This window comes from Uranotaenia lowii, chromosome 2, assembly GCF_029784155.1.
Source record: "Uranotaenia lowii strain MFRU-FL chromosome 2, ASM2978415v1, whole genome shotgun sequence".
Lineage (NCBI taxonomy): Eukaryota > Metazoa > Arthropoda > Insecta > Diptera > Culicidae > Uranotaenia > Uranotaenia lowii.
This window is the reverse complement of record NC_073692.1, coordinates 262,716,534-262,743,523: the sequence shown is the minus strand read 5'-3', so window position 1 is coordinate 262,743,523 and position 26,990 is coordinate 262,716,534. Positions and strand designations below refer to the sequence as shown.

Genomic DNA, 26,990 nt, shown 5'->3' with positions numbered 1-26,990 from the left:
CGTAAAGCGCCTAAAAGTAGGCTCTTAAGTTTCCCACACGAAAATTTTTCACTGAAAATATTTATTCCAATATGCCAATCGTTAGAATATAAAATGAACTACTAAATGCCATATTTTCAAAGCAATAGTAGACTCTTAATTTTTGAAGAAAGAGTTTTCCAAAATGTATGGTATGGGTTCACTTGATCCTCGAGTCCAAAAAGATTTATTTTACTTCTGAATGGATGTTAATCATTGCTAAGCACCAAATTATTATTAGGGATACGGACTTATTTTGGACCAGTGGACCAATTTTAGACCACGTTGTCTAGCTCTCTTATAAAAGAACTTATAATGAAAAAAAAAATTGTGCATTACAATAAGTGTCAGGGCTTCAACAATATTTGTTAAAAAAATTAATGATTATTTGTTTTATAAGAGAGCTAGACAAGTGGTCCAAAATTGGTCCAAAATAAGTCCGTTACCCTATTTAGCCAATGACTTTTAGGGTAACGGACCTATTTTGGACCGCTTTGGGAAGTGGCTATGCAATTTTCTGGAATAAAAAAGCATATGTTACAATTTTCGACTGATTTATTCGTTCATTACGAAGATCAAGGCCTTTTCTATCGAAAAATATCGTCGTTTGTTGCAATGTAACAAGATTTAAGCCTAAAAACACGTTTCTTCAATAATTACTCTGGTCGGTATTTTGGACCACCAGGTTTCTATTTTGGACCACCTTTTTGGACCTATTTCGGACCACCCTTCAACTAAATAAGTTTATATTTCTAAATTTTGCTATATTTCGACAGCGATTGATGCGCAATTATGCGAATTATTCATAAAGTTTTGTCTTTTCTTATTGTTAGACTAGTCAAGTTTTGTTTGTTAGATAAGAATAGAGTAAAAACAGTAAAATTCCTGTTATATAGTGTGTTCCAAATGTTATGACAATTTTGACAGCACACGGAAATCTCGACGAATTTTGTTCTGCAGTGTTCAGTACTGGCCAGTTGGCTTATCTTTAGGCACAATTTTCAGAACGCAAATCTCCTCCAGACGACCCAATGATAAGTTGAGAAAGTCTGACATCATGAACTTCGCGACATGAATTGATTCAATTTGACTTCCAAACCCTTAGTGGATTTGGTTTGACTTCAGTTCTGTAGATAGATTCAAAAAGATAAAAATGTGCGAGATTTATGCTCTCTTTTAAGCCATCTAAACGCCAGTTTTGTTTCACAAAAATTCAGTTTTAAGTTTGATACTAACTTTGTTCTAGGATAAAATTTCTGGTTGGAGTAATTTTCCAACAGTTTTGTTTTAAATTGCATAACCACAGCGGCTGAAAACTGGATTATTAGTACTTTATCGCTTGTAAAATTTTCACATTTCAACCACCTTTTCCCAAGTATTGAAACAAATATAGCTATAATTGAATATATAATTTGATAAAATTGTTCTAATACTAACTGAGATATTTCAACTGTTACTAAGGCTATGATCATTTAGTATCCGGGCACTTTATTTTGGTGATAGCTGCGTTAATAGAGCTCGGATATGCAACTTTAGTAGCGTTGTGTTGGTTATGAAAAGGACTATCTTGCCTATTTTTGATAGATTTTTAAGTTTACGTGATATTCACTATGCAAAAAGACATGATAAAAATAATTTTGCACAAATTTGCTCCTTTTGCGCATTTTGTGCCTCGAAAATTCTTCATTGTTGACTCGAAAGCTCATGAACTGTTGGTTTTTTCTGATTTTTTTTCGTACCACATGGTTATTAAGTATAAGGAGCCACTCTAGGATCCACGCGAAGTTCAAATCAACCATCGGAGTGCAACTCTTGATCTTAAATATTGTAAAAAGTTTATGGTTATTTGGGATAACTGAATGAAGACTCCCTAAATAATGCAAAAAATCCATTTCCGACAGAGGCAAAAAGTGTTGCCTGACAAGTAGACACCAAGTAAATAACTAATAATGATCAGATCCAAAGATCGCAATCTGTGCATCCGGTTTTTACGCAATATGACAGATGCGTTCTGATGGACAAAAAAATTTATGTTAAAACCGGATTTAAGAGATCAATTTCTTTGAGATCCAACTCATGAAAAGGTTCCAACCAGATTCCAATTGCTTTTTCCAGGTGAGTTTGTGTAAAATAACATGATTTTTCAAAGGTTTTGGTTCTGTGGTAAAAAAAATAAATCAAACCATGACTGAAAAAAGTGTGCAAAGATAAACAAGAGATTTTATGAGAAAGTTAGAGTATTTCTTGAAATCATTGATAAATTTTTTTTTTATATTTTTTGTTTAAATGTAATATTAACACCTTCATTTCCTTCATAGGAAGTTTTTCGATCAAATGAATAGTTTTTAAAATACACACGTTTGTAACTGCCCGGATACTAAATGATCATAGCCTTAAAATTAAGCTCGTTGCATATTTGTCGATTTGTTATCATTTTTTTTCAAACCCCTCCTTTAGACGGATTTTATATTTCGTTTCTTCTACCTACCCAAGTTTTTTTTCCTCGAAAATCATTCCTAAATGCACTCATTCTACTTGCAATCCTAAATGGTTGAAACTTTTAGACCAAACTTTCTATAATTTTTCATGAAGCGTAAAAAACAATGACTTAATAAAAAATGGTGCAAGTCCAAGTTTTCATGTTTTGAGGCTACTTTAAGCTGTAGCTTTTAACAACTGCTTATCAAACATTTGCCATTGATGAAGATTGTTAGATTAACGTGATTCAAAGCATAGTGCACAAAAAGTAAGTTAAAACTATTATTGGCTTGGTTTTATGCCGATTGAAGTGAACCCAGTCTAATGGCGAGTTTGGGCTTTGGCGAGTTCATTAAATAAAAAACATGCTTGAATTCCAAATTTCATTCATAATGAGTGATTGAAATAGTGTGAATAATTCTTTCATATCGTCGTACAACGTCACATTACGTTCATGAACATTTAATAGCAAGGTAAATACCCAGATGATGTTGAGTGGTCCAAAATAAGTCCCTAAGGAGTAAAGTAGAACCTATTTTCGACATGGGTAAAATTTCTATTAAAATCAGTTATTTTGCTTTTTCGAGCTTGCAAAACAGTTTTCACGTGTTTTACCATAGCTGTGAACATGTTTGTATTTGTAAAATTCATCATAGCTATGCAGCAAACCTCTTGAAAGTTGACTCCAATATTGCACGTCCTCCTGAAATGGGCCTGATTCGATCCAACTGTGAAAAATCAAAACTTTATTTTTAATTTTCTCTCCGTAAACAGCTTACTTAAATAAAAATTTTAGATTTGATTAGAATCATAAAAAATAGCTTATATCTGTTCAAAATTTTCATGAATAACATGATTTATGAGAGGAATATTGGCAAAAAGCTACAAGGTGGTCAAAAATATGTACCCGGTCCAAAATAAGTCCGTTACCCTATTTGTTCAATAATTTGTTGATAAAAAGGATTCGAGGAATAGGGCTTTTATCTGAAATAATAAAATTGCGCCGTTGAGTATGCAATGAATATAGGGTTGTAGATAAACTTTTAGATTTCTTTTTAGTCTGACACTTACAAACTGTGAAAAGACACTAATATGGCCACTAATGTTCAGGGATCTTTTATCTTCAGATTTTGCATGATTTTTGCCAAAGCTTAGGGCACCCTGATTAAGTCTCCTTTAACTTTCAAAATATCAGAATTTTTTAAAGTCTCGCGAAAACGCTTCTAGTTCATCTACAGGTTCATGTATCGATCTAACTTTTGCAGCATCTAAACTTTCAATAAAACACTGTCAGAAAATGCAAAAGACTGGGATCTGCAAATTTTTCCCGACAAGGTATGATGAAAATAAGAAAAAGGGATCAAGTATCCCCATTCTTCCCTACAGTTCGTTACACTAATTGTTGACAATTGATACGTTTGAAAAAACCATGATTTTACTATATTGTATGAAATTTTCAACAAATTTGTGTTGGTTTCTTTTCTTTTGGTCAATAGGACACTTTTCTAGCTTAACACTTGGAGGTGACTGGCTTGTACATATAAGAACGCCGCCCTATCGAATTTCTCGTCCTCCTTTTGATCAGAGCTGTCTGTCCTACCCCAAGAGCGTGCCGAAAGCCATGTCAACCGCAGTGTGTCAAAAACGTCGATTCCGAATGCACTCGGGTGTGTGTTTATGCTGCTGACACGGCGTGTTTGTCTCCATAGAAATGTTGGCCTATCATCATCAATGACATGACAGCACGCGTGGGATGTTTATGAAAGTTCCATCTAATCGATTACGCTTACACGTACGCATCTGATGCATATCCCATTTTTCGATGGGAAACTAATGAAGCGCTTTTAGAGATTGGCTTTCGGGCTTTCGAATGCACACTTTCCCTTGTTTATGTGCTTCTACGAACCCTCTTCTGATCGATCATATGGTTATAGTTGGGGAGTGAAATTTGAGCTGGGGCCTTCGGTGGTTTTATTGTTGACATGGAAACAACCACCTCCGAGATGACATCTCTGTTCCATCCAATAGATGATTTCTGAGATTTAATTATGGAAAGTTCTGAAAAACAAAAATTTGTGTGTCATTTTTGAAATATCTATAAGTTGTCTAACGAGAAAAAAAATATTTATAAACCACTGCCAATGGAAATAATACGAGTAGTGTACTTTTTCCCCAACACGAACCAGACAACGTCTTACAGTAAAACCAGAAAGAAGGAAACTGCAACGGTCTAACGTTGGTCAAGATTGACAAAAGACTGAAATAGGACATCTGACAAATTTAATCTTAACACAAGCGGAGGATAGAATATAAACTCAATCAGAAAACGCCTTCCAATCATGTTGACTAATTTGAATACCGATATGAAAACTCAGCCCGTTTGGCCAAATTGGGTTTTAATATTTATCGATCTGCGTACGGCCAGCCACCGTGTTTTGGATTCGGTTTTGGGGTTCCGTTCGGTTCATCTCTGGATTGTGCTGTGGGTGGGCCTCTCTGGAGTGTAGTGCAGTGGGTGCGGTAAAACGTGACAAAGTGGCTCCGTACTGAATTGAGCCTTCTACCCCCCTAACTTTTTCCCAACACTATGCACCATGCAGTACGGTCAAATATTTGGTTGGCATTTCGACTGAACAAATAGAAAATGTTGTGCAAACAGATGATTGGGACAAGCATAAAATATTCAACCCCCTGCTGCTGCTGCCTCGGAATGCATTTTCGCTAAAACTAAAACTTATAAATTGGAATTCTAAACAACGAACGTAGTAAATCTGACTCTCGGTGCGCATAATTACTTTATGGGCTTCCAAATATTTATGCATGTAGGTCATAATGAAGCTTTTTTTACAGGTACATTATGCTCCAATTGCCACCCTGTTCGAATTCGCACATTCCCATTAATAAGAGTATAATTATAAACACCCAGTGTTCGAGCTGGACACAGGCAAGTACCATTCCCCATTGCCAGTGATTTATACTTCGTTTCTAGAAGTGAAATAAAATAAATAACATTACGTGATTGTTTTCGTTAATTACATTATTTTAATTTAGATGCTTTGTCCTGAGGAACTTGTTGAAAATTCGTTGGTGTAATTTTCGAATAAAGGGTACACATACTACAAACGAACTATTAGAGTTTCATAAAAACCTGTCGCAATGAAATTGTTGGTACTGAATAATTCAAATTTGTAATTGAATCAGATTCTTCAAATTTGTATTACTTACTTAATGTGCCCATGTCGATCCTCCGGTGCATAGGGCTGTGGTAAAAGACCTCCACTGTTGACGATCCGGAGCCAGCGTCTTCACTTGGTCCAGTCAAGACTCTCGCCGACAGTTCGTATTTCGGCGGCTAGCCACGTGCAGCCAGTCCAAAATGTTACATCGCGGTGTTCGTTTGTTTTCGACGAAGGCTATACATTTGTAGCTTGTTGGAGATTCATCCACTGCTAGTTTTATTTCTGCCCTTCACTGATTCATTGGTCATCACGGAATACCAACTGAAATGCACTCCGACAATGCCAAAAAATTTGTTGGTGCAAAGCAAGAGCTGAAAACTTTGTACGATTTCCTCGATCGAAAGCAGACACAAGAAAAAATCTTAAACGAACTCACCCACCAAGGTGGAGATTTATTTCTCCCAGAGCACCTAATTTTGGAGGCCTTTGGGAAGCAGCCGTTCGCAACGTCAAGTCTTCCCTCAAAAGGGTCATTGGACAGCGCCAGCTCTCGTTTGAAGACTTCACCACGCTTTTAGTGCAAATAAGCGCCGCTCTTAACTCTAGACCCTTGACCCCACTCACCGATGACCCTGCTGACATAGACACTCTCACGCCATCCCATTTTTTAATTGGTTTGCGTATGACCGACTCCCTGATCAAAAAACCCTCAATGTACCCACAAACCGCCTCACTCAGTACCAGCAAAGACAGCTGTTCCAGCATTACTGGCATCGATGGAGTAAGGATTATCTCACCGAGTTTCAAGCGTCCACCAAGATCGGCCGACCACCAGAGTGATTGCGGTTCATCCAGTAGACGACAGTATTATCCGTTTGGTCACCGTACGGACTGCAACCGGAATTTACAAACGATCGTCATCGAGGCTATGCCCATTGCCGTTCGAAAAATCTGGTAAAGGGTTATACGGTCAAAATTTGGTCAAGGAAAAACGCGTGTAAATCTGTGAAATCGTTTGTTTAAAAAATCAAATTAAATTTATTTTTCAAGTTTAAATCGTATAACATTTAAGACAAATATTCAGTTAGGCTTCCGCTTTTCCAAATCCGAAATGCCGGGCCTTACGCTTAACCCCTGCCAGATTCTTCTTCTTCGCCGCAGAAAGCCAGTTTGCCTTGAACTGCTGCTCGTCATTAGCAGTTTTTTAGTCTTCTTTAGGTTCCGCTTGACAATAGCCCAGTATTTCTCAATTGGACGGAGCTCTGGCGTGTTGGGAGGGTTCTTGTTCTTGGGAACCACCTGCAGGTTGTTGGCGGCGTACCACTCCATGGCCTTTTTACCGTAATGGCAAGATGCCAAATCCGGCCAAAACAGTTCGGAACAACCGTGTTTCTTCAGGAAAGGCAGCAGACGTTTATTCAAACACTCTTTCACGTAAATTTCTTGGTTGACAGTCCCGGAAGCTATGAAAATGCTGCTTTTCAAGCCACAGGTACATATGGCTTGCCAAACCAGATATTTCTTCGCGAACTTTGACAGTTTCATGTGCTTGAAAATATCTGCTACCTTTCCCCTTCCTTTTGCCAAATAAAACTCCTGTCCCGGAAGCTGCTTGTAGTCGGCTTTGACGTAGGTTTCGTCGTCCATTACCACGCAGTCAAACTTCGTCAGCATCGTCGTGTACAGCCTCCGGGATCGCGCTTTGGCCGTCGTATTTTGTTTATTATCGCGATTTGGAGTCACTACCTTCTTGTAAGTCGCTGGTCCGGCTCGCTTTTTGGCTCGATGCACGGTTGTAGACGATACACCCAGCTTATTTGCTGCATCTCGGAGAGAGAGGTTAGAGTTTCACTTGAAACTACCGGCAACTCTCTTTGTCGTCTCAGTGGCTTCCGGTTTTCGATTTGCCCCCGATCCAGACTTCCTGGCTGTCGACAAACGTTCCCCAAACACTTTAATTACATTTGTAACGGTTGATTTGGCACCTTTTAGCGATTTTGCCAGTTTTGCGTGCGAGTAGCTCGAATTTTCGCGATGCGCGAGCAAAATGTTGATACGCTGCTCTTCTTCCTTGGACGGCATTTTGACAACTGAAGAGTGAATTCCAAAATCAAAATAGGAGCAACATTCTACACACACACCTTCAAAATGAGGGGTGTTCAGGTTTTTTAAATGCAAAATTGAAAGAAATACGTCAAGTTGATATTGACCAAATTTTGACCGTATCACCCTTTAGTTCCACCGAAACCCTTCTTAAGAGTCGTTGATCATCGCGATTCATGTTGATTAGTTTAAGATCAGATTTGTACTCAAGAATTAATTTTGAAACAAGTTCAAGGAGGCCGAAATGTTAGTCACCCTAGTAAATAATATAATAATATGCCGGTGGACTCAAATCAAATCAGCCCTGGATTGACTGGATTGAAAGTTGGATTTTGGGCAATAAACAACTTAGCTGACGAATCAAGTTAATTACATACGTGGAGTGGAGAAGCTGACCTGCGTTGAAGTTCGCCCCGAACCCCTAGGCACCAACCTGACAGCAGAGCTCAACGTCAGGCTTCGTAACCTCACTATAAGATGGCGGTAGTGTAACGCGGCGATGGGCGAAGCGAACTGAGGATCGAAATGGGGCGAAAAAACGGTGACGTCTAAGAACTTTCTACGCGGCTACGGGGCCAAAGACCTGCCGAAAATCGGCCATTTTTACTACCATCGTCTAGAACAGAACATCGTAGACAGCGTGCCGAAAACAGTGTCTAGAAGTGCAGACTAAAATTATCAGGATATCCAGGATCCCGAGGTTTTACCTTAAATTAAAGGTGTGTTCCCGCTTCGAGGCTTGGCCAAGACTCCGCCATTACGACTGAGCCAGGTCCGTACGCAGCAGTCACATTCACCGGCGCTCCTGCCAAGGCCCCACTGGTACCAAAAGGCCCGATACGAACGAGAGAACGACGCATCGGTCCGTCAACATACCGAGCGTCGAGAACACAATCGTCGTAGCTTGCAATCGGAACTGCGATTGCCGCCTAGTCTGTAGACCGGAGCATCTACCGACAACCGCCTTAGAGTTGTATTGGGGAACCAGCAGCCAATCCAGTGCTAAATAGTGCAACACCGGTAACCTGCACGATCGCCGTACCACGTTGTGGACGCGGAGGGGCTACGAGCAGGCGTTCGGTTTAGTGTAGAAGGTGCCCTCGCAGCAGCATATGCCAGTGGTTCCGAGCTACGAGGTAGGAAGTAGCTATAAAGGGTGGGGCGCAGTCCCCAGTGTACACGACTCAAGACCAACTTCAATAAACGTGGGAGGTTTCAAAAAGAATCAAGGTGTTTTCTTGGCTAGCCGAATCGTCTGTAGACTAAGCCGACCCTGAGGCATAAAGGGGGAATCTCAGCATCGCTGAACCCGTTAGCCGAAACATTCCTGTCTCACTCCAGCAATTACCGGGATTGGATCGGACAAGACACCGTCGTGCAAGACTTAGTTTCTCTGGGACCCCTCGTCGCCTTAGAGCCGCCCAGATGTTTTCATGATTAAGTCGGTCGAATGCTTTTTTGAAATCAATGAACACCACCAGAAGAGAGTCCTGGAATTCGTTGATTTGTTCCAGTATGATTCGTAGCATTGTGAAATGGCCCACCACATGATCGCCCAGGTCGGAATCTAGCTTGTTGCCGTCGGAGGGTAGCGTCGATTTTTTCCTGGATCCTGTTCAGGATCACTTTGGTTGTACAGATCAACGTTATGCCTCGCCAGTTACCGCACTCTGTCAGGTCTCCTTTCTTAGAGATCTTTACGAGGATACCCTGCATCCAGTCGGCCGGGAATGTTGCAGTATCTCAGATGCCAGCGGAAAGACGGTGTAATATTTGTGCTGACAAGGCAGGGTCGGCTTTCAGCATTTCATCAGGGATGCAATCGATCCCTGGTGCTTTGTTGGATTTCATATCTATGATTGCCGCTTCTATTTCGCTTCCGAGTTGACGCCATTAATGTGACTTACTGTTGGCGCTTCGAGCTGTGGGTTCTGTTGGCCATCGCTATTTGTGACTCGGAAGAGTTGTTCAATATGCTCAGTCCAACGCTTGAGCTGATCTTGTCAACAGTTGACCTCCTTGGTCTTTCAGCGGCATTCTCGCATTAGTTCTTGCACCACAAAGGCGGCGAGAAATTTCATAAAGAAATCGGATATCTCCATTGGCGGCGGCTCTTTCTCCTACTTCGGCTAGGTGCCTTTTCCAACACCGCATATCGTAAGCGTGGCTGCTTTGGCTTACCCGGTACATGCTTGCTTAATTCCGACTTTCGCCTCTCTCCGATCATCGACCATCCTCCAAGTTTCATCCGACATCAATTCACTTTTTCTTCCACAGACTTTACTATGAGTATCATGGCTCGTCGTGATAAAGGCATTCTCGATTCCACACAACTGTTCTTCGACTGTTCCGTCTGTCGGCAGTTCTGAGGCTCTGGATTCAAGCTGTTCAACGTATGTTCTCTTCGCCTCTGGATTCTCCAACCGGCGGACGTCGTATCGACGCCCGACTTTCTCCTCAGGCCGTTGGACACGCGCATTTCTCAGTTGTACATCGCCAAGGACGAGGTGATGGTCAGATGCAATGTCTGCGCTTCGTTTGTTGCGGACATCAAGAAGGCTCCTTCTCCATTTTCGGCTGATGCAGAGTGGTCAATTTGCATTCTGTTCGGCCATCTCGGGATACCCAAGTGACCTTATGTGCTGGTCGATGGGGGAAGAGCGATCCACCGATCACCATGTTGTTGTTGCCACAAAATTCTACTAACAGCTTTCTGTTTTCGCTCATCTGTCCTAGACCATGGCGCCCCATGATGCGCTTAAAGTCCTGATTATCTGAGCCAATCTTAGTGTTGAAGTCGCCAAATGGATTTGAATATCACCCTTCGGAAATTTCTGTAAAACTGCTCTTTCTCCTGCAAATCGGCAACGTCAGTTGGCGCATAACACTGGACCATTGTAAAGTTTCTAACCCGTGTTCTCAATCTGGCTACGATTATTCTTTCGTTTATCGGTTCCCATCTTATGAGGGCCTCATGGGCCTGCGGGATTAACAGGAAACCAACTCCTCGTTCCCGTGTAGCGTGTTCTTCTCGTATGCCAGAGTAAAACAGGACTTGCCTGAACTGTGTTTGGTGTTCTGCAGTGTTTGGCCAACGGATTTCGCTCAGTCCCAGAATTTCAAGCTTGAGGTGGCTAGCTTCTCTAGCAAATTTAGCCAGCTTGCCTTGTTGAGCAAGGGTTAAAACGTTCCAAGTTCCAATTCGTGTCCGTGTTTTCATACTTAAAGTCGTTGCCAAAGTTCCAGGTCGGTCATTTTTTTTCGGATTCCGTAACAATTTTATGAATCGGAAGCAGTTAGCCTAAGGTCCCTATCCCGCATTTCATAAGTTCAGCCGCTCGTTGTGAGACAGACGCTGTTTGAGTCGCCCCTGACCTTGAGAATAGACGCTCGGTTGTTGTTGCACGCGGCCCTTGACCTGGAGAGCAGACTTAAAAAGTAACTTGTAAAACTATCATTCAAATCATTAGAAGATTACTCACATTTTTTTCATAATTTCAATGGGATTTAAAACCATTCATTTTCTTATGTTGGTTAAATGTCAAATATGAATATTCGTCTCCCAAAAAGATAATATTATTGGTAATTGTCATTACTCAACCGATGTATACCAAATAACAAAACATTGAAGATGTTTTTCTCCATGACTTAACAATTTTTGAATGTTTGTTTGATGGGGCTCCGAAAACATGTTGCTGAATGTATCTATGTAAAATGACCGGCAAATATTGGCGCAGTCAAATTGTAAGCCTAACTAATGTACCATTGTTGGACAGAGTCTTTGAAGTTCGTAAATAGGACTTTGATCAATTCATCAACTTGTTGGAAGATCTGATTAGAGAACTGCGATTCATTGAGTGGTAATCAAAGGCGACATTTACAAGATACATATCCGAATTGAACGTCTCAACGAGCGACGACTTCTTAATGAATGGGAAGCCATTAGGAAGATAAATAGCATCAACGTTGGTGGCGTCACCATTGCCGATAGCTGAGAGAGGAGCCAAATCAAGCAACTGTAACCATCCTACCTAATCGAAGAGGCGGAAGTGGAAAACAAATAATGAAAGAACATTGATTTACTCCATACTCCATTTACTCCACTCCACCTTCTTTGTATTTTATTTTCCTGATTCATTTGTGATTTGACTGGAAAAATGTTCAAATTTCAATTCATAAGGAATTCGATTAAGGTCATTTTACGATTATTTTGCATTTTTTTTCCTTATGTCTGTTTATTTATTTATTTATTTATTTATTTATTTGACGTCAATCATTTGCGTAGACCGTTTTACATGTTTGCCTTAAATCTATATAAGTATAATGTTATGATAGAAGCACTCTCTTCAGTTCATTTTTGTTCATTGTTATATCAATTATGGTGCAGTATTTGTTATAGCAGATCATGATCTTATTTATAGGTCCATTTTGGGCATAGTTTGTTCTTTGTTTATTTATGTAGAAAAGATTCCTGTTTCTTAAATACCGAGTGGGAGAATAAAAGTTAAGTTTTTCTAAAATGTTTGCATCATTTACTCTTTGCCCAATAACATCATTTATAAAAGCTAACATTGCAAAATCACGTCGTTTATCAAGACTATCTATTTTAATTAACATACATCGAGATTCATACGAAGGTAGCTGATACGAGCTCCAACCTAACCTGCGTAAAGCATATAATAAAAACTGTTTTTGTACTGACTCAATGCGGTCTTTATGTGTACCTTGATATGGAGCCCAGACAACACTGCAGTACTCAAGAAGGGGCCTAACATATGTTACATACAGTGTTTTGATGGTATAGGGATCATTGAATTGAAAACTAAACCTTTTTATAAACCCGAGCATATTACTTGCTTTGTAAATTATGTTATTGTAGTGTTCTACAAAGGTCAGTTCAGAATCTAGTATGACTCCTAAGTCTCTGACTTGATTGCATCTTTCTACAGATTTTTGACCAATGGTGATGGTGTCCTGTCTTACATTTCGCTTTTTGGTAAATGAGATTGAGATGCATTTTTTTACGTTTATCTCTAGCAAGCTTTTTGTACACCATACATAAAAATTATCAACTTCTCTTTGGAAGGATTCAATATCAGATGGTTTACGTATTTCCATGAAAAGTTTCATGTCGTCTGCATATATTAAAACATTTAAATGATTTAAAATGTGTTCAACATCATTGACAAATAAAATAAATAGTAAAGGACCCAGATGGGATCCCTGTGGCACTCCTGATGTAACATGCACAACAGACGACAAATTTCCTTCAAATCTTACTTGTTGCGTTCTTCCGTGCAGGTATGACTGAACCCACTTTAATAATTTATGATTGAAACCTATTTTAGATAATTTGAAAAGCAATAAAGGAATATCAACTCTATCAAATGCTTTGCTAAAATCAGTATATAATGTTTCAACATAATTCCCTTCATCTATGGCATTTATCGAGAAATTTACAAAATTTAGTAAATTGGTGGAAGTAGAACGTCCTCTAATAAAACCATGTTGTTTAGTAGTGATTGCATTTTTAACTTGAGAAAAAATGTGTTGATTAATTATTGATTCAAATAACTTAGGGATGCAAGATAATATAGCAATTCCACGATAATTTTTAACATCTGACTTTTTGCCGGTTTTGAAAATCGGAACCAAATACGATTCTTTCCAAATGGGGGGTAGTATGCCGCTTTTTAAAGATGAATTGAACAACCAAAACAAGGGTTTCACTAACTCATTTGATAATGATTTCAAAAATACTGGCGGCAATCCATCAGGACCTGCCCCTTTAGAGGCGTCTAAGGTGTTTAAAGCATTCAAAATTTCGTTGGGTGATACATTATCAACAGTGATATTTAATGAAGATTCAGGAAGATACGAGAAATAATCATAATCTCGATCCTCTTCGTTACGGGTTGTGTAAACATCTTGAAAAAAATTAGCAAATAAGTTACTGATTTCCGCAGGATTTTTACCGATTTTGTCGTTGAACTGCATATTTGTCGGAAAATTGCTAGACTTCTGTATATCTTTAACTAGGCTGAAAAATGATTTTGGGTCTGATTTGATATTACTTTCTATTCCTCTATTATACTCCTCGTGTGCGATTTTCATTTCCATATTTAGTTGATCACAGATAGTCAAATATATAGTGAGGTTCATATCATTTGCATCTTTTTTATAGTTTTTATGGGCTTTCTGCTTTCTATTTTTAAGATTAAGTATCTTCTTACTATACCACTTCGGATTTCTATTCGGCTTTTTTCTACGTTTTTTGGGTACTGCAGACTCTAATATATCGAATATGTTTTGGTAGAAAAAAGTTACAGCCTGATGTGTTGATAAACTACGAATTCTACTTTGCCAATCAATCGAGTTTAATTTGTTTTTAATTAGTTCGTAGTTTGCATGTTTGAAGTCAAAATAAGGTTCAGATAAATTGTCATCCGACATTGTGGCGTTGTCATGAATGAAAATGGAATATTCAATAGCAGAGTGAAATACTTCATTTTTCCAAAGTGGATTTGGTGCCTCAATCACACAGAAATCATCCGTCATATTAGTAAACAATAAATCAAGGTAGCAGTTATTCTGATTTCGTACGTGATTTATTTGACCATTTTTTGCAACAAAAATTCTTGTAACACATTAAACACACACCTAACAGATTTGCTTAAAATTTCGTTATATTCGACAAAACAAAACCAATTCTAAATTGTTTAAAAATTATTCATCGAACGCCATTCGGGAAATTGAATTTATGGTGAATTACAGTGTTTGTATAATTCTACCGGCTCATAGGCAAAATGTCCTTGCATTCTAATTATGCGAGCAAGAAATTACAACGAATCATCGACAAACGACATGTAGGTATCCCTACCAACAGAAAACAGCATCCAACAGCCAGATTCTGTTCAACCGAAGATGCCAACATGTTGCGTGGGTGGGCTCTTTTATAATCGAAAGTAAACAACGGCCAGACCGCTTGCTGACCGGTTCCATAACGTTTCCATTCAACTCCCGACCTGGCCAGCAACAGAAGCAGAAGCAGCAACAATCCTTATTCCATTATGCCCTATGTTCCTACCGAAGTTAGTAAGAACTTGTGCAGCTTCATCACAACAGGACGCATCTTGACTTGATTGGGAGCAATGTTCTGTAGAATTTAATCCAAACTTACCAGATGGTTGACCGACCATGGATGGTTGTAATCCGGATTATTTGACCAACTGTATTGAGTGGATCGATTCCGATTCTGATACCGGAACGGTGGTTAGAGTTTGCGAGATTCATTCATTTGCATATGGCAACCAGATCTTTAAGCCATCCAATTTCCCTTGATGTTCACTTAAGTAAACTTCCTAAATTTTCGATTTTTTCTTAAGATTTTAGGGAGGATTACAGATTTAGATTTTAGATTTCAGATTCAGATTTCAGATTCCGATTTCAGATTCAGATTTCAGATTCAGATTTCAGATTCAGATTTCAGATTCAGATTTCAGATTCAGATTTCAGATTCAGATTTCAGATTCAGATTTCAGATTCAGATTTCAGATTCAGATTTCAGATTCAGATTTCAGATTCAGATTTCAGATTCAGATTTCAGATTCAGATTTCAGATTCAGATTTCAGATTCAGATTTCAGATTCAGATTTCAGATTCAGATTTCAGATTCAGATTTCAGATTCAGATTTCAGATTCAGATTTCAGATTCAGATTTCAGATTCAGATTTCAGATTCAGATTTCAGATTCAGATTTCAGATTCAGATTTCAGATTAAGATTTCAGATTTCAGATTCAGATTCAGATTTCAGATTCAGATTTCAGATTCAGATTTCAGATTCAGATTTCAGATTCAGATTTCAGATTCAGATTTCAGATTCAGATTTCAGATTTCAGATTCAGATTTCAGATTCAGATTTCAGATTCAGATTTCAGATTCAGATTTCAGATTCAGATTTCAGATTCAGATTTCAGATTCAGATTTCAGATTCAGATTTCAGATTCAGATTTCAGATTCAGATTTCAGATTCAGATTTCAGATTCAGATTTCAGATTCAGATTTCAGATTCAGATTTCAGATTCAGATTTCAGATTCAGATTTCAGATTCAGATTTCAGATTCAGATTTCAGATTCAGATTTCAGATTCAGATTTCAGATTCAGATTTCAGATTCAGATTTCAGATTCAGATTTCAGATTCAGATTTCAGATTCAGATTTCAGATTCAGATTTCAGATTCAGATTTCAGATTCAGATTTCAGATTCAGATTTCAGATTCAGATTTCAGATTCAGATTTCAGATTCAGATTTCAGATTCAGATTTCAGATTCAGATTTCAGATTCAGATTTCAGATTCAGATTTCAGATTCAGATTTCAGATTCAGATTTCAGATTCAGATTTCAGATTCAGATTTCAGATTCAGATTTCAGATTCAGATTTCAGATTCAGATTTCAGATTCAGATTTCAGATTCAGATTTCAGATTCAGATTTCAGATTCAGATTTCAGATTCAGATTTCAGATTCAGATTTCAGATTCAGATTTCAGATTCAGATTTCAGATTCAGATTTCAGATTCAGATTTCAGATTCAGATTTCAGATTCAGATTTCAGATTCAGATTTCAGATTCAGATTTCAGATTCAGATTTCAGATTCAGATTTCAGATTCAGATTTCAGATTCAGATTTCAGATTCAGATTTCAGATTCAGATTTCAGATTCAGATTTCAGATTCAGATTTCAGATTCAGATTTCAGATTCAGATTCAGATTTCAGATTCAGATTTCAGATTCAGATTTCAGATTCAGATTTCAGATTCAGATTTCAGATTCAGATTTCAGATTCAGATTTCAGATTCAGATTTCAGATTCAGATTTCAGATTCAGATTTCAGATTCAGATTTCAGATTCAGATTTCAGATTCAGATTTCAGATTCAGATTTCAGATTCAGATTTCAGATTCAGATTTCAGATTTCAGATTCAGATTTCAGATTCAGATTTCAGATTCAGATTTCAGATTCAGATTTCAGATTCAGATTTCAGATTCAGATTTCAGATTCAGATTTCAGATTCAGATTTCAGATTCAGATTTCAGATTCAGATTTCAGATTCAGATTTCAGATTCAGATTTCAGATTCAGATTTCAGATTCAGATTTCAGATTCAGATTTCAGATTCAGATTTCAGATTCAGATTTCAGATTCAGATTTCAGATTCAGATTTCAGATTTCAGATTCAGATTTCAGATTCAGATTTCAGATTCAGATTTCAGATTCAGATTTCAGATTCAGATTTCAGATTCAGATTTCAGATTCAGATTTCAGATTCAGATTTCAGATTCAGATTTCAGATTCAGATTTCAGATTCAGATTTCAGATTCAGATTTCAGATTCAGATTTCAGATTCAGATTTCAGATTCAGATTTCAGATTCAGATTTCAGATTCAGATTTCAGATTCAGATTCCAGATTCAGATTTCAGATTCAGATTTCAGATTCAGATTTCAGATTCAGATTTCAGATTCAGATTTCAGATTCAGATTTCAGATTCAGATTTCAGATTCAGATTTCAGATTCAGATTTCAGATTCAGATTTCAGATTCAGATTTCAGATTCAGATTTCAGATTCAGATTTCAGATTCAGATTTCAGATTCAGATTTCAGATTCAGATTTCAGATTCAGATTTCAGATTCAGATTTCAGATTCAGATTTCAGATTCAGATTTCAGATTCAGATTTCAGATTCAGATTTCAGATTCAGATTTCAGATTCAGATTTCAGATTCAGATTTCAGATTCAGATTTCAGATTCAGATTTCAGATTCAGATTTCAGATTCAGATTTCAGATTCAGATTCAGATTCAGATTTCAGATTTCAGATTCAGATTTCAGATTCAGATTCAGATTTCAGATTCAGATTTCAGATTCAGATTTCAGATTCAGATTTCAGATTCAGATTTCAGATTCAGATTTCAGATTCAGATTTCAGATTCAGATTTCAGATTCAGATTTCAGATTCAGATTTCAGATTCAGATTTCAGATTCAGATTTCAGATTCAGATTTCAGATTCAGATTTCAGATTCAGATTTCAGATTCAGATTTCAGATTCAGATTTCAGATTCAGATTTCAGATTCAGATTTCAGATTCAGATTTCAGATTCAAATTTCAGATTTCAGATTTCAGATTCAGATTTCAGATTCAGATTTCAGATTCAAATATCAGATTCAGATTTCAGATTTAGATTTCAGATTTCAGATTTCATATTTCAAATTTAAGATTGGTTGAAGTAGTGTTTAAAAGTACAGCCAAAAAAGTACTGAAAGTCAAGTTCCTTAGCCCCTGAGGTTATGTATTATTTCTTGAAAAACTGACAAAAAATTGTTCAACAAAATCGATTTTCGTAGAAACAAAAATTGTTCGAGATCATAAAACTAATCTGCTGCGAAATTTTCAGTGAAATAAGAGGGTTAATCGACTCTTGAAGTAGTAAGCAAGGAAACTTTTAAGAAGTCTACCTATGTTGTTTCTTTTTGTTTCACCTGTTCGTACGATCTTATACAAACTTTGATTTTTTTTACCTCAGAACTCTTTTCAAAATTGCTCTATATATTTCTCCAAAGGGCTATCCATAACCTCTTTCAAACTCTCATCATAAATCACACGTTGCTCTCATGCATTATGTACTACTAGTTTGTGTAACGTTTCTTCGAAACCACAGCTGACGCAAAACTAGACGACGACGACGTGTTGCCTTCGCAGGACCAAAGGGCAGACAGTTCTTACCAGTCCAGTCATTCTCGTTTTTTTGTTTTAATTTTGCGCTACAAATATCATCAGTATGTATAGACTCTATTCGAACAAACAAGCTATTGCAATGCTTCAAATTCTTTTTATGTCACTGCTAACAAATGTGACGACCAGTTTCTGAACTCGACGTAACATTCCTCCGAAGTCACAGGGAATGGCCGCTGTTTGTAAACCGCATATTTGAGCAAAAACTTTTTCAATGGGTTATTGGCGACATGTTTTCGTTTGAACAGTTTTCTCTGCAATCTGGAACGGTTGGAAAGTCTTAAACAATTTCTGACCATTTTATATTGAAGCAAGAAACACATTTGTAATTTAATACTATGGAATGAGATATGGAGAAGGATAATTAAAATATCAAAGTTCATTAACAGGGTTTCGATTGCGTCTCGACCATATTGTGCTGTCTCTCTCTCTGATGATTATTCCAGCCGATTTACAGAGGCATGGGATTTCGAAACGGCCAATAGCAATAACTGCAGTGACGATGCAGCAATTGCAGCATCAAACAGTTTTTCAACTCCAGTTTTGCTGCTTCGCCTGAGTCAGAAGCGGGAAAATAAACCCGCAAAAACGGCCACAAACTCATATTTCATTGCAACACGGAGCGATAAACGGACACCTATGAATGACTCGAGGGGGGAGCCCATTTATATTACACTCTTATGTGTTTTATATACAGACACACATGCCTCGCGCTATAAAATATTTTAAATTTCATTTCTTTTCTTCTGATTTCAGATTGAATCCACATTCCAGTAACTGGCACACAGCTGCGCGGGACTTTTTTACTTCGTGTACCTTTACCAGTTTGATCCGAGAGAAATCCGAAGAATTATTCCATGATTCATACCGCCAGAATTCCTTCGTTTGTGAGGATAAGAAAAGTCCAAAATCAACACCTCTCCCCCGGGTTTGCCTCTTGAGTCTTGAGAATGGACGGAACATAACAAAACATAAAGCATATAATAAATAAATCGGAACCGACTCACTCGAAGAACCATGAGAACATAAAAGCATTTTCCTGAATTCCAAATTGACCAGTTTCTTCTAAAGTGGGACAACCTCAGTCAGTTGTGTGTTACAGTACCCATTCGGAGGATAAAAGCTCCTTTCCACGACCGGACCGGATACGAATGGGTTATTTGCGTTTTGTGACTTGATTTTCCTTATTTTTCGGGGATCGGTCGGTCGATTTTTCGCATTTCTCCTTGGCCGCGCCACATCAATGGAATTACCCCCATAAATAGGGAAATCGTGTTTCGTGTTGTGATTGTGTGTTTTATTTCGATTAGCACGTCAAATTTTTCACCACATTCATTAGTATAATTAAGTGCTACACGGAGTGCTGCGGAAAGAAGAAGAAGAAGTGAAATACCTTTAACAGAGAGGAAAGTGGAGAAAGGAGACGAAGCGAAATGATGCCCTTCGAGAAGTTTGTCAATCAGCACCTGGTGCTTACCTTGGCTGCGTTAGTGTTGTGTCTGCTGGTGGAAACGGCCCTTGGGGGGTCCTGCCGGGAGGCGTCCCTTTGCTGTAATGGCCGGGACTCTTCGTGTGTTGTGCAGAAAGCGCCCCTGAACGCCATCATTGAGGATCTGAACGATAAACCGTGCTACTGTGATCACGCCTGTTTAAGGTTAGGCGACTGCTGCGACGATTTCAAGGCACACTGCGGTGGTGAGTATTGAGCTGAGTTTATGTATTCAACCGAGTTTTGTAATGTTTGTTTTGGGAAATAGCAACTGGGAGCTCCGATGAATTGTGGAAGGTAACGGAATAACCTATTTGATTCTTTCACTAGAAGGAACTCAGTTTTTTAGTTCAGAAAAGTACCATTTCTTGAAATTACTCATCGGTTATAAGAGAGCCAAATTAAAATCGAAGGACCTTTGGCCTGATATGGTATGTACTTCAGTCTGTTTTTTCGCCAGGATCTGTTTAGAATGGTGTTTTTTTCACATTTAAATACAGCATAACAGTGAGTTGTAACTGTTGTAACGCTGCGGTTTGAACTGGAATGACTTGTTTTTTTTCTAAGATTGATAATTTTGTGGTACGATAAAAAAGGGTTATGGTTATTCTTCGTAAACGATGTCATATCACAAGAAATAATACTTTCTAATGTCACACCGCTTTATTGTGCTAGGAACTGCACAGAAAAAAGAAAAACATAACAACTAACCTAAAGATCCAGACGCTAATGAAAAGGCTTCAAACTTATTTTTCAGCAAAATGTCTAAAACTGAAAGATTGTCGAGCATAGATTTTCTGAAAAAATGAAAAAAACGAATGTTTCTGATGTGAATTTTTCCAATCTTAGTTTTTTTTTAATTTACTCCAGCTGGATCAAAGGGTATTTAACATTCCACTCGATGAATGTTAAATACCCTTTGATCCAATGGATTTTATTTAACATTCCACTCGATGAATGTTAAATACCCTTATAAACCTCCAATGGAAAACAGGATGAATACCATTAGAATTGTATAGGATCCTTCGACGCACCAGGAGTTTAAGGGATGACCTTTCCAAAGACGAGATATCATGTGCTGCGCAAATGAATTACAAACCCTCATGAAATTCGGACTTTTCTTTTTTAATAAAATATTTCGAAATCCTATTTCTACTTTCAGAATGGAAAGTGATTTAAAAAAAACCGCTCAGATTACGTGACTATTTGACAAAAATAAGTCTTCAGATATGCTTAAAAATGTTTTGACTAGAAATCACTACAACTTTATAAACTGTTTTTCAAAAATTTGTTCCCATAGTTATCCAGAAGAAATGCGTTGACGAACAACAGCGCGCTGAAATGAAAAACATATCGCGTTTTATTTTTCAAAAACACTTTTATGAAGTTTGTTTAGCTTTTTTTTAAATAATTTGGTCGATTATTGCACAACCACAGGGCCTTCATCATACCGTAATTTGGGATTACTTTGATGAAATATAATTACACAAATCAGACATTGGCTCTATAAAACCTGCGGTACAAGCCGTTTCAAATAAACGAATTGTAAAAAAAATAACTACTTTGATCAACATGAAATTTTTCCACATAATCATCAACAACTTAGATCCAAGTTGAAATAAAGTCTGTTTCACATAGAATCTGGTCGGATAAAATTGATCATTTCTCCGCAAAGAAATAACGTACAACAAAAGTAAAAATGTCATTTTGTAGGGTTTACATTGCAATGTAAGGAAAAAAAATACATAAAAATCATTCGTCAGCTTTTCGGATAAGTTTTCTAACTTTTTTTGTGATACCCCCATCATTTTCTGCACAGTACTGCTGGTAACCTCATTCGCCATCTTGTTCTACCACTTTTCCATATGAGCGGGTTTTTTCATGGTTTTGCCACATCTCTTCAATTTTCCCTTAACTATTGCCCAATATTTCTCGATGGGACGAAAATCTGGACAGTTTGGTGGATTGATACTTTTTTCAACAAAATCGATCTTGTTCTCCTTATACCACTTAACGACATCCCGGCTGTAGTGGCAGCTTACCTGGTCCGGCCAGAACTTCACCGGACCTTCGTGGGACCGAATGAATGGCATAACCCTCTTTTGGAGACATTCTTCTTTGTAAACATTTCCATTCAGTGATGAAAATCTTAGTCTTCTTCCCACAACTACAGATCCCTTGCCAAATCATCAACCAACGAGCAAATTTATCTGCGAAAACAAACTTGAATCTACCCACAACATTCCCTTTACGCTTCGCAAGGTAAAATTTGTTACCGGGTATTTGTCCAAAATCCATTTTGACGTAAGTTTCGTCGTCCATCAAAATGCATCCGTTGTACTTGGTCAACACTTTCTCGTACAATTTCCTTGCCCTGGTTTTGGCAACCAGGTTTTGTTTCAGCGTCCTGTTGGGGTGTTGCTTGATACGACCGCAAGCCTTATCGCAAAAAAATTCGTCGAGCTGTGGTTCGTCTTGAACTTTTTCGCCAAATCACGCAAGGAGATTCCAGGATAACTGTGAACTGATCGAATTACCTTTGCTCGCATCTTCCGGTCATATGTTCCACTTTTACGCCTGGTTTGTTTTGCTCGATCCACCGTAAGGGTCTCCCGGTAATGTTGCAGCACCGAATTTAAAGTCGATTTTGGATATTTCAGGAATTTCGCGATCTTTACCCCTGACCACGTCGGTTTCTCTACGTGAGGGTGCAGAATTTTCTCTCGCCTTTCGCGTTCCATCGTCAAAAACTTTTGACTGACTGCTTCAATCTTGATGAAATTCTCACCACTAAGTAAACAAACCATCTGGATCAAAACACTGTCAATAGATTCGCGATGTGACAACTAGGGGCGCTGCAGTAAATGAGAAGATGCGACCAGATGTGAAACAGACTTTATTTCGTAACTTTTTTCTATGTTTGAAAGCCTACAAACTGAGAAAAAAAGGCCAAATTAGATTTGTTTTAGGAAATGTTTGCTGTTAGTAAAAATGTAAGCAGCTTAAAAAATATTTTGTAATGTTTATAAATTTTACTCCTAAATGTATGCAGCTTCATTGTTTAAATTTCGATTATAAATGTTTTCGAACGAAAACGCAAAAAGGCAGATTGGTCTTCAAAGTCATGCAACAGCATATGTTATCTAAAGCTCTAAATAGCTCTAGAATTCGAGGATTTTGGTTCAAAAAACCCTCTGACACCTGATGTCACTTTCCCACCACCAGTTGGGTCATCCACGAAGGCTGTCCTACACCTCGTGTGGTGTCAATTCAGTAAACGCCTCTACGGACGGTTCACCGAGAATGGAAAACGAGTCCTCTATAGCGTCGACTTCATGCAACCGCATAAGAATCTCGATCTTCTTATCGTCCAAATCCTCCAACAGCTTTTGTGTTGACTTTCTCGAACATCTTAAATTTTTCGCTTATTCACGGGCTTCTTCTCCGGGACGCAACGAGCCAGTTTTTACGGAGACCTCGGAGCCCTACGACTCAGTCGCGCTGATTCCAGCCAGCGGCATCAGTCGTCCCGGTCCTGAATTCGATTGCGGCGATGAGGTTCTCCAGCCTGCACTGACAGGCAAGTATTCAACTTTCATCGACCTTCCTTTTCGTGATGGTTTTTTCCGTTCGAGTGAACGACGATCCGGTGTGTCTGCTGGGTCACGAGGTCAACTAGATCTTTATTACCAGAATACCGGCGGTATAAACTCCTGCGTCAACGAGTATCTGCTAGCCACCTACGATACGTGGCTTTCACCGTAACCTGGCTTAACGACAGAACCCTAGTTAGGTTCGACTACACAGTGTTCCGGCGTGACCGAGGTCCTCAAAGCAGTACTGAATCCACGGGCGGTGGAGTTCTGATTCCCATCCGATCCGGTATTTCATCCATTCCAATCGACGACGAATCATGGGACGATCAAGTATTTGTGTAAATCCGTATCGATCTAGGTACTCGAAAGCTCTTCGTCGGGGTTTTATACCTACCCCCTGATCGTACCAAAAGCGTGACCTGTAAGACTGGCTGTTAGCCAATCGGTAGATTTGCGGTGAACCCCTAATTATCCCTAGGGTCGGCAAGCTTACACAAAAACTAAGTTGCAGGGAAATTCGGGAGAGCTAAAGAAAACTCCTCGGATAAAATTCGGTACCGTTTAATAATCTGCAGTTTTGTTCACCCACCACTTTCTTAACCTAGCTAACCTTTATTTGCGCAATGGTTTTCCTTGCTCGGGCTCGGTTAAGTCGTCTTGGAAGCTGGCTGGCTCTAGCGGGTCGTGTTGTTGTACCCGGTCCCACCTTGGGTGCTGAACCGGGCACTGATGGTCCTTTGACGGCAAGCAAGCGGCGTGGATGCTGAGTACCTGACCCCACCTTGGGTGCTGAATCAGGTACGAGGGTAAGTAGCACCGGCGGCGGTCGGTCGATGTTATCGGTGGCGCACTAGGCCCTTCGACGATGGACGGAGCGCGTGGCGACGTCGTACCTGGCCCCACCTTGGGTGCTGAACCAGGTACGGAATTGAGTAACACCGACGGTGGTCGGTTGAGGTGGTAGAGCGCTGTGGCGCTCTCAGGGCTCGGTTGATTAACAATCAATCCGAAACAGCGGGGTCCTGGTAAGGTTCAGGATCAGATTAAAAGGGTATTTTTGGGCTGGGGCAAGATGGCGTGGGGTTACCTGGAGTTCCAATCAAAAGCGGCTCGAGATTGGCTTTTCCTTCTGCTGGTGGTGATTCCTGTTCCTTTAGGAATCTTGTTGAACAAATCACCACAGTTAAAATTTAATCAAATATTTATGATCCTTCAGAATATTTTTGGGATCGGTTTGGTTAGTTCGCGAACTGAAAGCAGAGTCAATGGTCGCTTTCTTTTTTCCCAGTTATGATCCCATTGCCGTTCATTGCCCCCGTCCCGCGCTCATTTTCGCTTCGCCCTATCGCTCGCTTCGCCTCTTCGCTTGAAGACTACGGCTCACATCTCTGCACTGCGCTCTGGTGGTGGGTTGTTGAACGACCATCTTTCGCCCGGTCGTTCGTCTGGTTAGCGTGGCTTGGTGAACTGCTTCACCAAGGAGAATCCCTTAACCCCCACAAACAACACTGCAACATTTATTTAATTTAAAACTACAGCAAGATCACCGCGGCCTCCTTCGACTGACTAGCAACGCTTACACTCTCCCACTGCTCGGGGAAAAATATTTACAAAGTAAATATTTTCCTTTTAAACCATCACTAGTCTAGAGCGAACACACCGAGAACACATAGCTCTGAACCTGTTTCCACTAACTAATAATCGCACGGTTGAATTGACAGAACTTTACGGTTGCTGGAGAAATATTTCACACCGAACGTACTAGATTCCGAAAAACATTTTACTAGAGGAAAACGCATAAAATCTTCGAGTATTGTGGTTTGAGTATCGGGGTCATAAGTTATCATCATCGGTTACCCGACTCCTCTCAGTTTCGGGACACTTGGTCCTGTACTGACCATCAACGTCTTTCGACTCCGGTCTCCAGCGATCAAAATATCAAAGCCACATGGACTTGATAACCTCACACAATACTACCCGATTCTATTTAGATTGCTTAAAAATATTTTACAAATTCCAATATAAATTTCAAGTGCTTTTACAAATTCCAAAAAATTTTACAATAGTACGAATTAAAATAAATAAATAAATAAATAACATGAAACAAATTAAAAATTATGAGCTAAATCTAAATTAAAACAATAAATTATATTTATTAGGAGCATTTACAAACAAAAATATCACAGTCATGCTATGCTTGATCATGATCAATGAAACATTTCACGCGATCTGTCGGAGTTGCGATTTTGTACTAAATTTACCATTTTCAACTGTATATGTGATCACATGGATCTTATTGATCTGTCAAACTGATGGCAAACGTAAACAACACAAACTGGATAGCATGCGGATGGAAGGTAAAGTTTTATTAGGCAATATTTCTAGGCGAGCTCGATGAGAATATCCCTAATTTTATTGTTTTTGTGAGCAGTGGCCTTAAGCTCCCCTTAAACATTAAAGTTATGGATAATTCCTGGCACTTCCTTGAAAATTGCCTAATAAAACTTAGCTGCATCATGGGTAAGTAAAGCAGCATGGTTTTTTTTTATATAAGCTACGAAAGCTCGTTTGAACACTAGTGTGCGTAAGACCGTTGGACTATTCTTACGACTGCTTAAGACAATCGATTGGGTGCAGTTCGGAAGAATAAGTTCCTACGCAAATGCATCACTTAAGTTCATACTTGCTTTCTATTTACACTACCGATTGAAATGTTTGAGACATACAATAAGTTAAACCAAACTTTTTTTTTTGTTTTCAATTTTCAGATGGATGTGTGATGATGATGACCATAATGATGGACATGTATGAAGGCTACTTCACTGATGGTAGGCATGAGTGCACCCACTGTGCCACTTCTTTGATAACGATCGCTTTACGATGATGTTTGCTTTACGACGATGAGCTGCTATGATGTATTTGAACGCAGGGTTGCTCGTGACGCGTAGAACGGTGTTGCGATGTTATGCTCTTGCGATGCGATGCTATACTGTTATGCTTATGATTATGCAGAAATCGTTCCTATTTTTGCATACGAACCCGAATATTTGCGAAGTTTTCAAGGTTTATACTTTTAGATCTGCGGCCGAGAAAACCCCTAACGGTTTGCCGTCCAGGTCCGCGAGATCGTACGAGCTTGTGCCCCGTTTACTGAGGACTATGCAAGGGAGGTACTGAGGCCCAAGTTTGGCGTTATATTTTTGGCCAGCTGATGACTGTCGGAAGTTGCGTTTAAACACTCGCTGGCCCGGTTGGAATGAGGGTGAGTAGCGCTTGTGGCGTAAGTCGTATCGTCTTTTTGTTTCGTCGTGGGCTTTTTTGAGCTGACCTACCACAA

The 26,990-nt window shown here is 38.9% G+C and overlaps 1 protein-coding gene across 7 annotated transcripts in view; it reads left to right on the top strand.

Annotated features, from left to right (window-relative positions):
- Window positions 1–26,990, top strand: part of LOC129748448 (somatomedin-B and thrombospondin type-1 domain-containing protein) — a 252,698-nt gene that overhangs the window by 121,990 nt on the left and 103,718 nt on the right. For 3 of the 7 annotated variants that reach the window (XM_055743076.1, XM_055743073.1, XM_055743075.1), the window contains exon 3: window positions 19,325–20,263. In XM_055743076.1, coding sequence (XP_055599051.1) covers window positions 20,002–20,263 — 262 coding nt within the window. In that variant the 5' untranslated portion in view covers window positions 19,325–20,001. The remainder of the gene's footprint in view (window positions 1–19,324; window positions 20,264–26,990) is intronic. The other 4 variants (XM_055743074.1, XM_055743077.1, XM_055743079.1 and 1 more) reach the window with 3 other exon arrangements.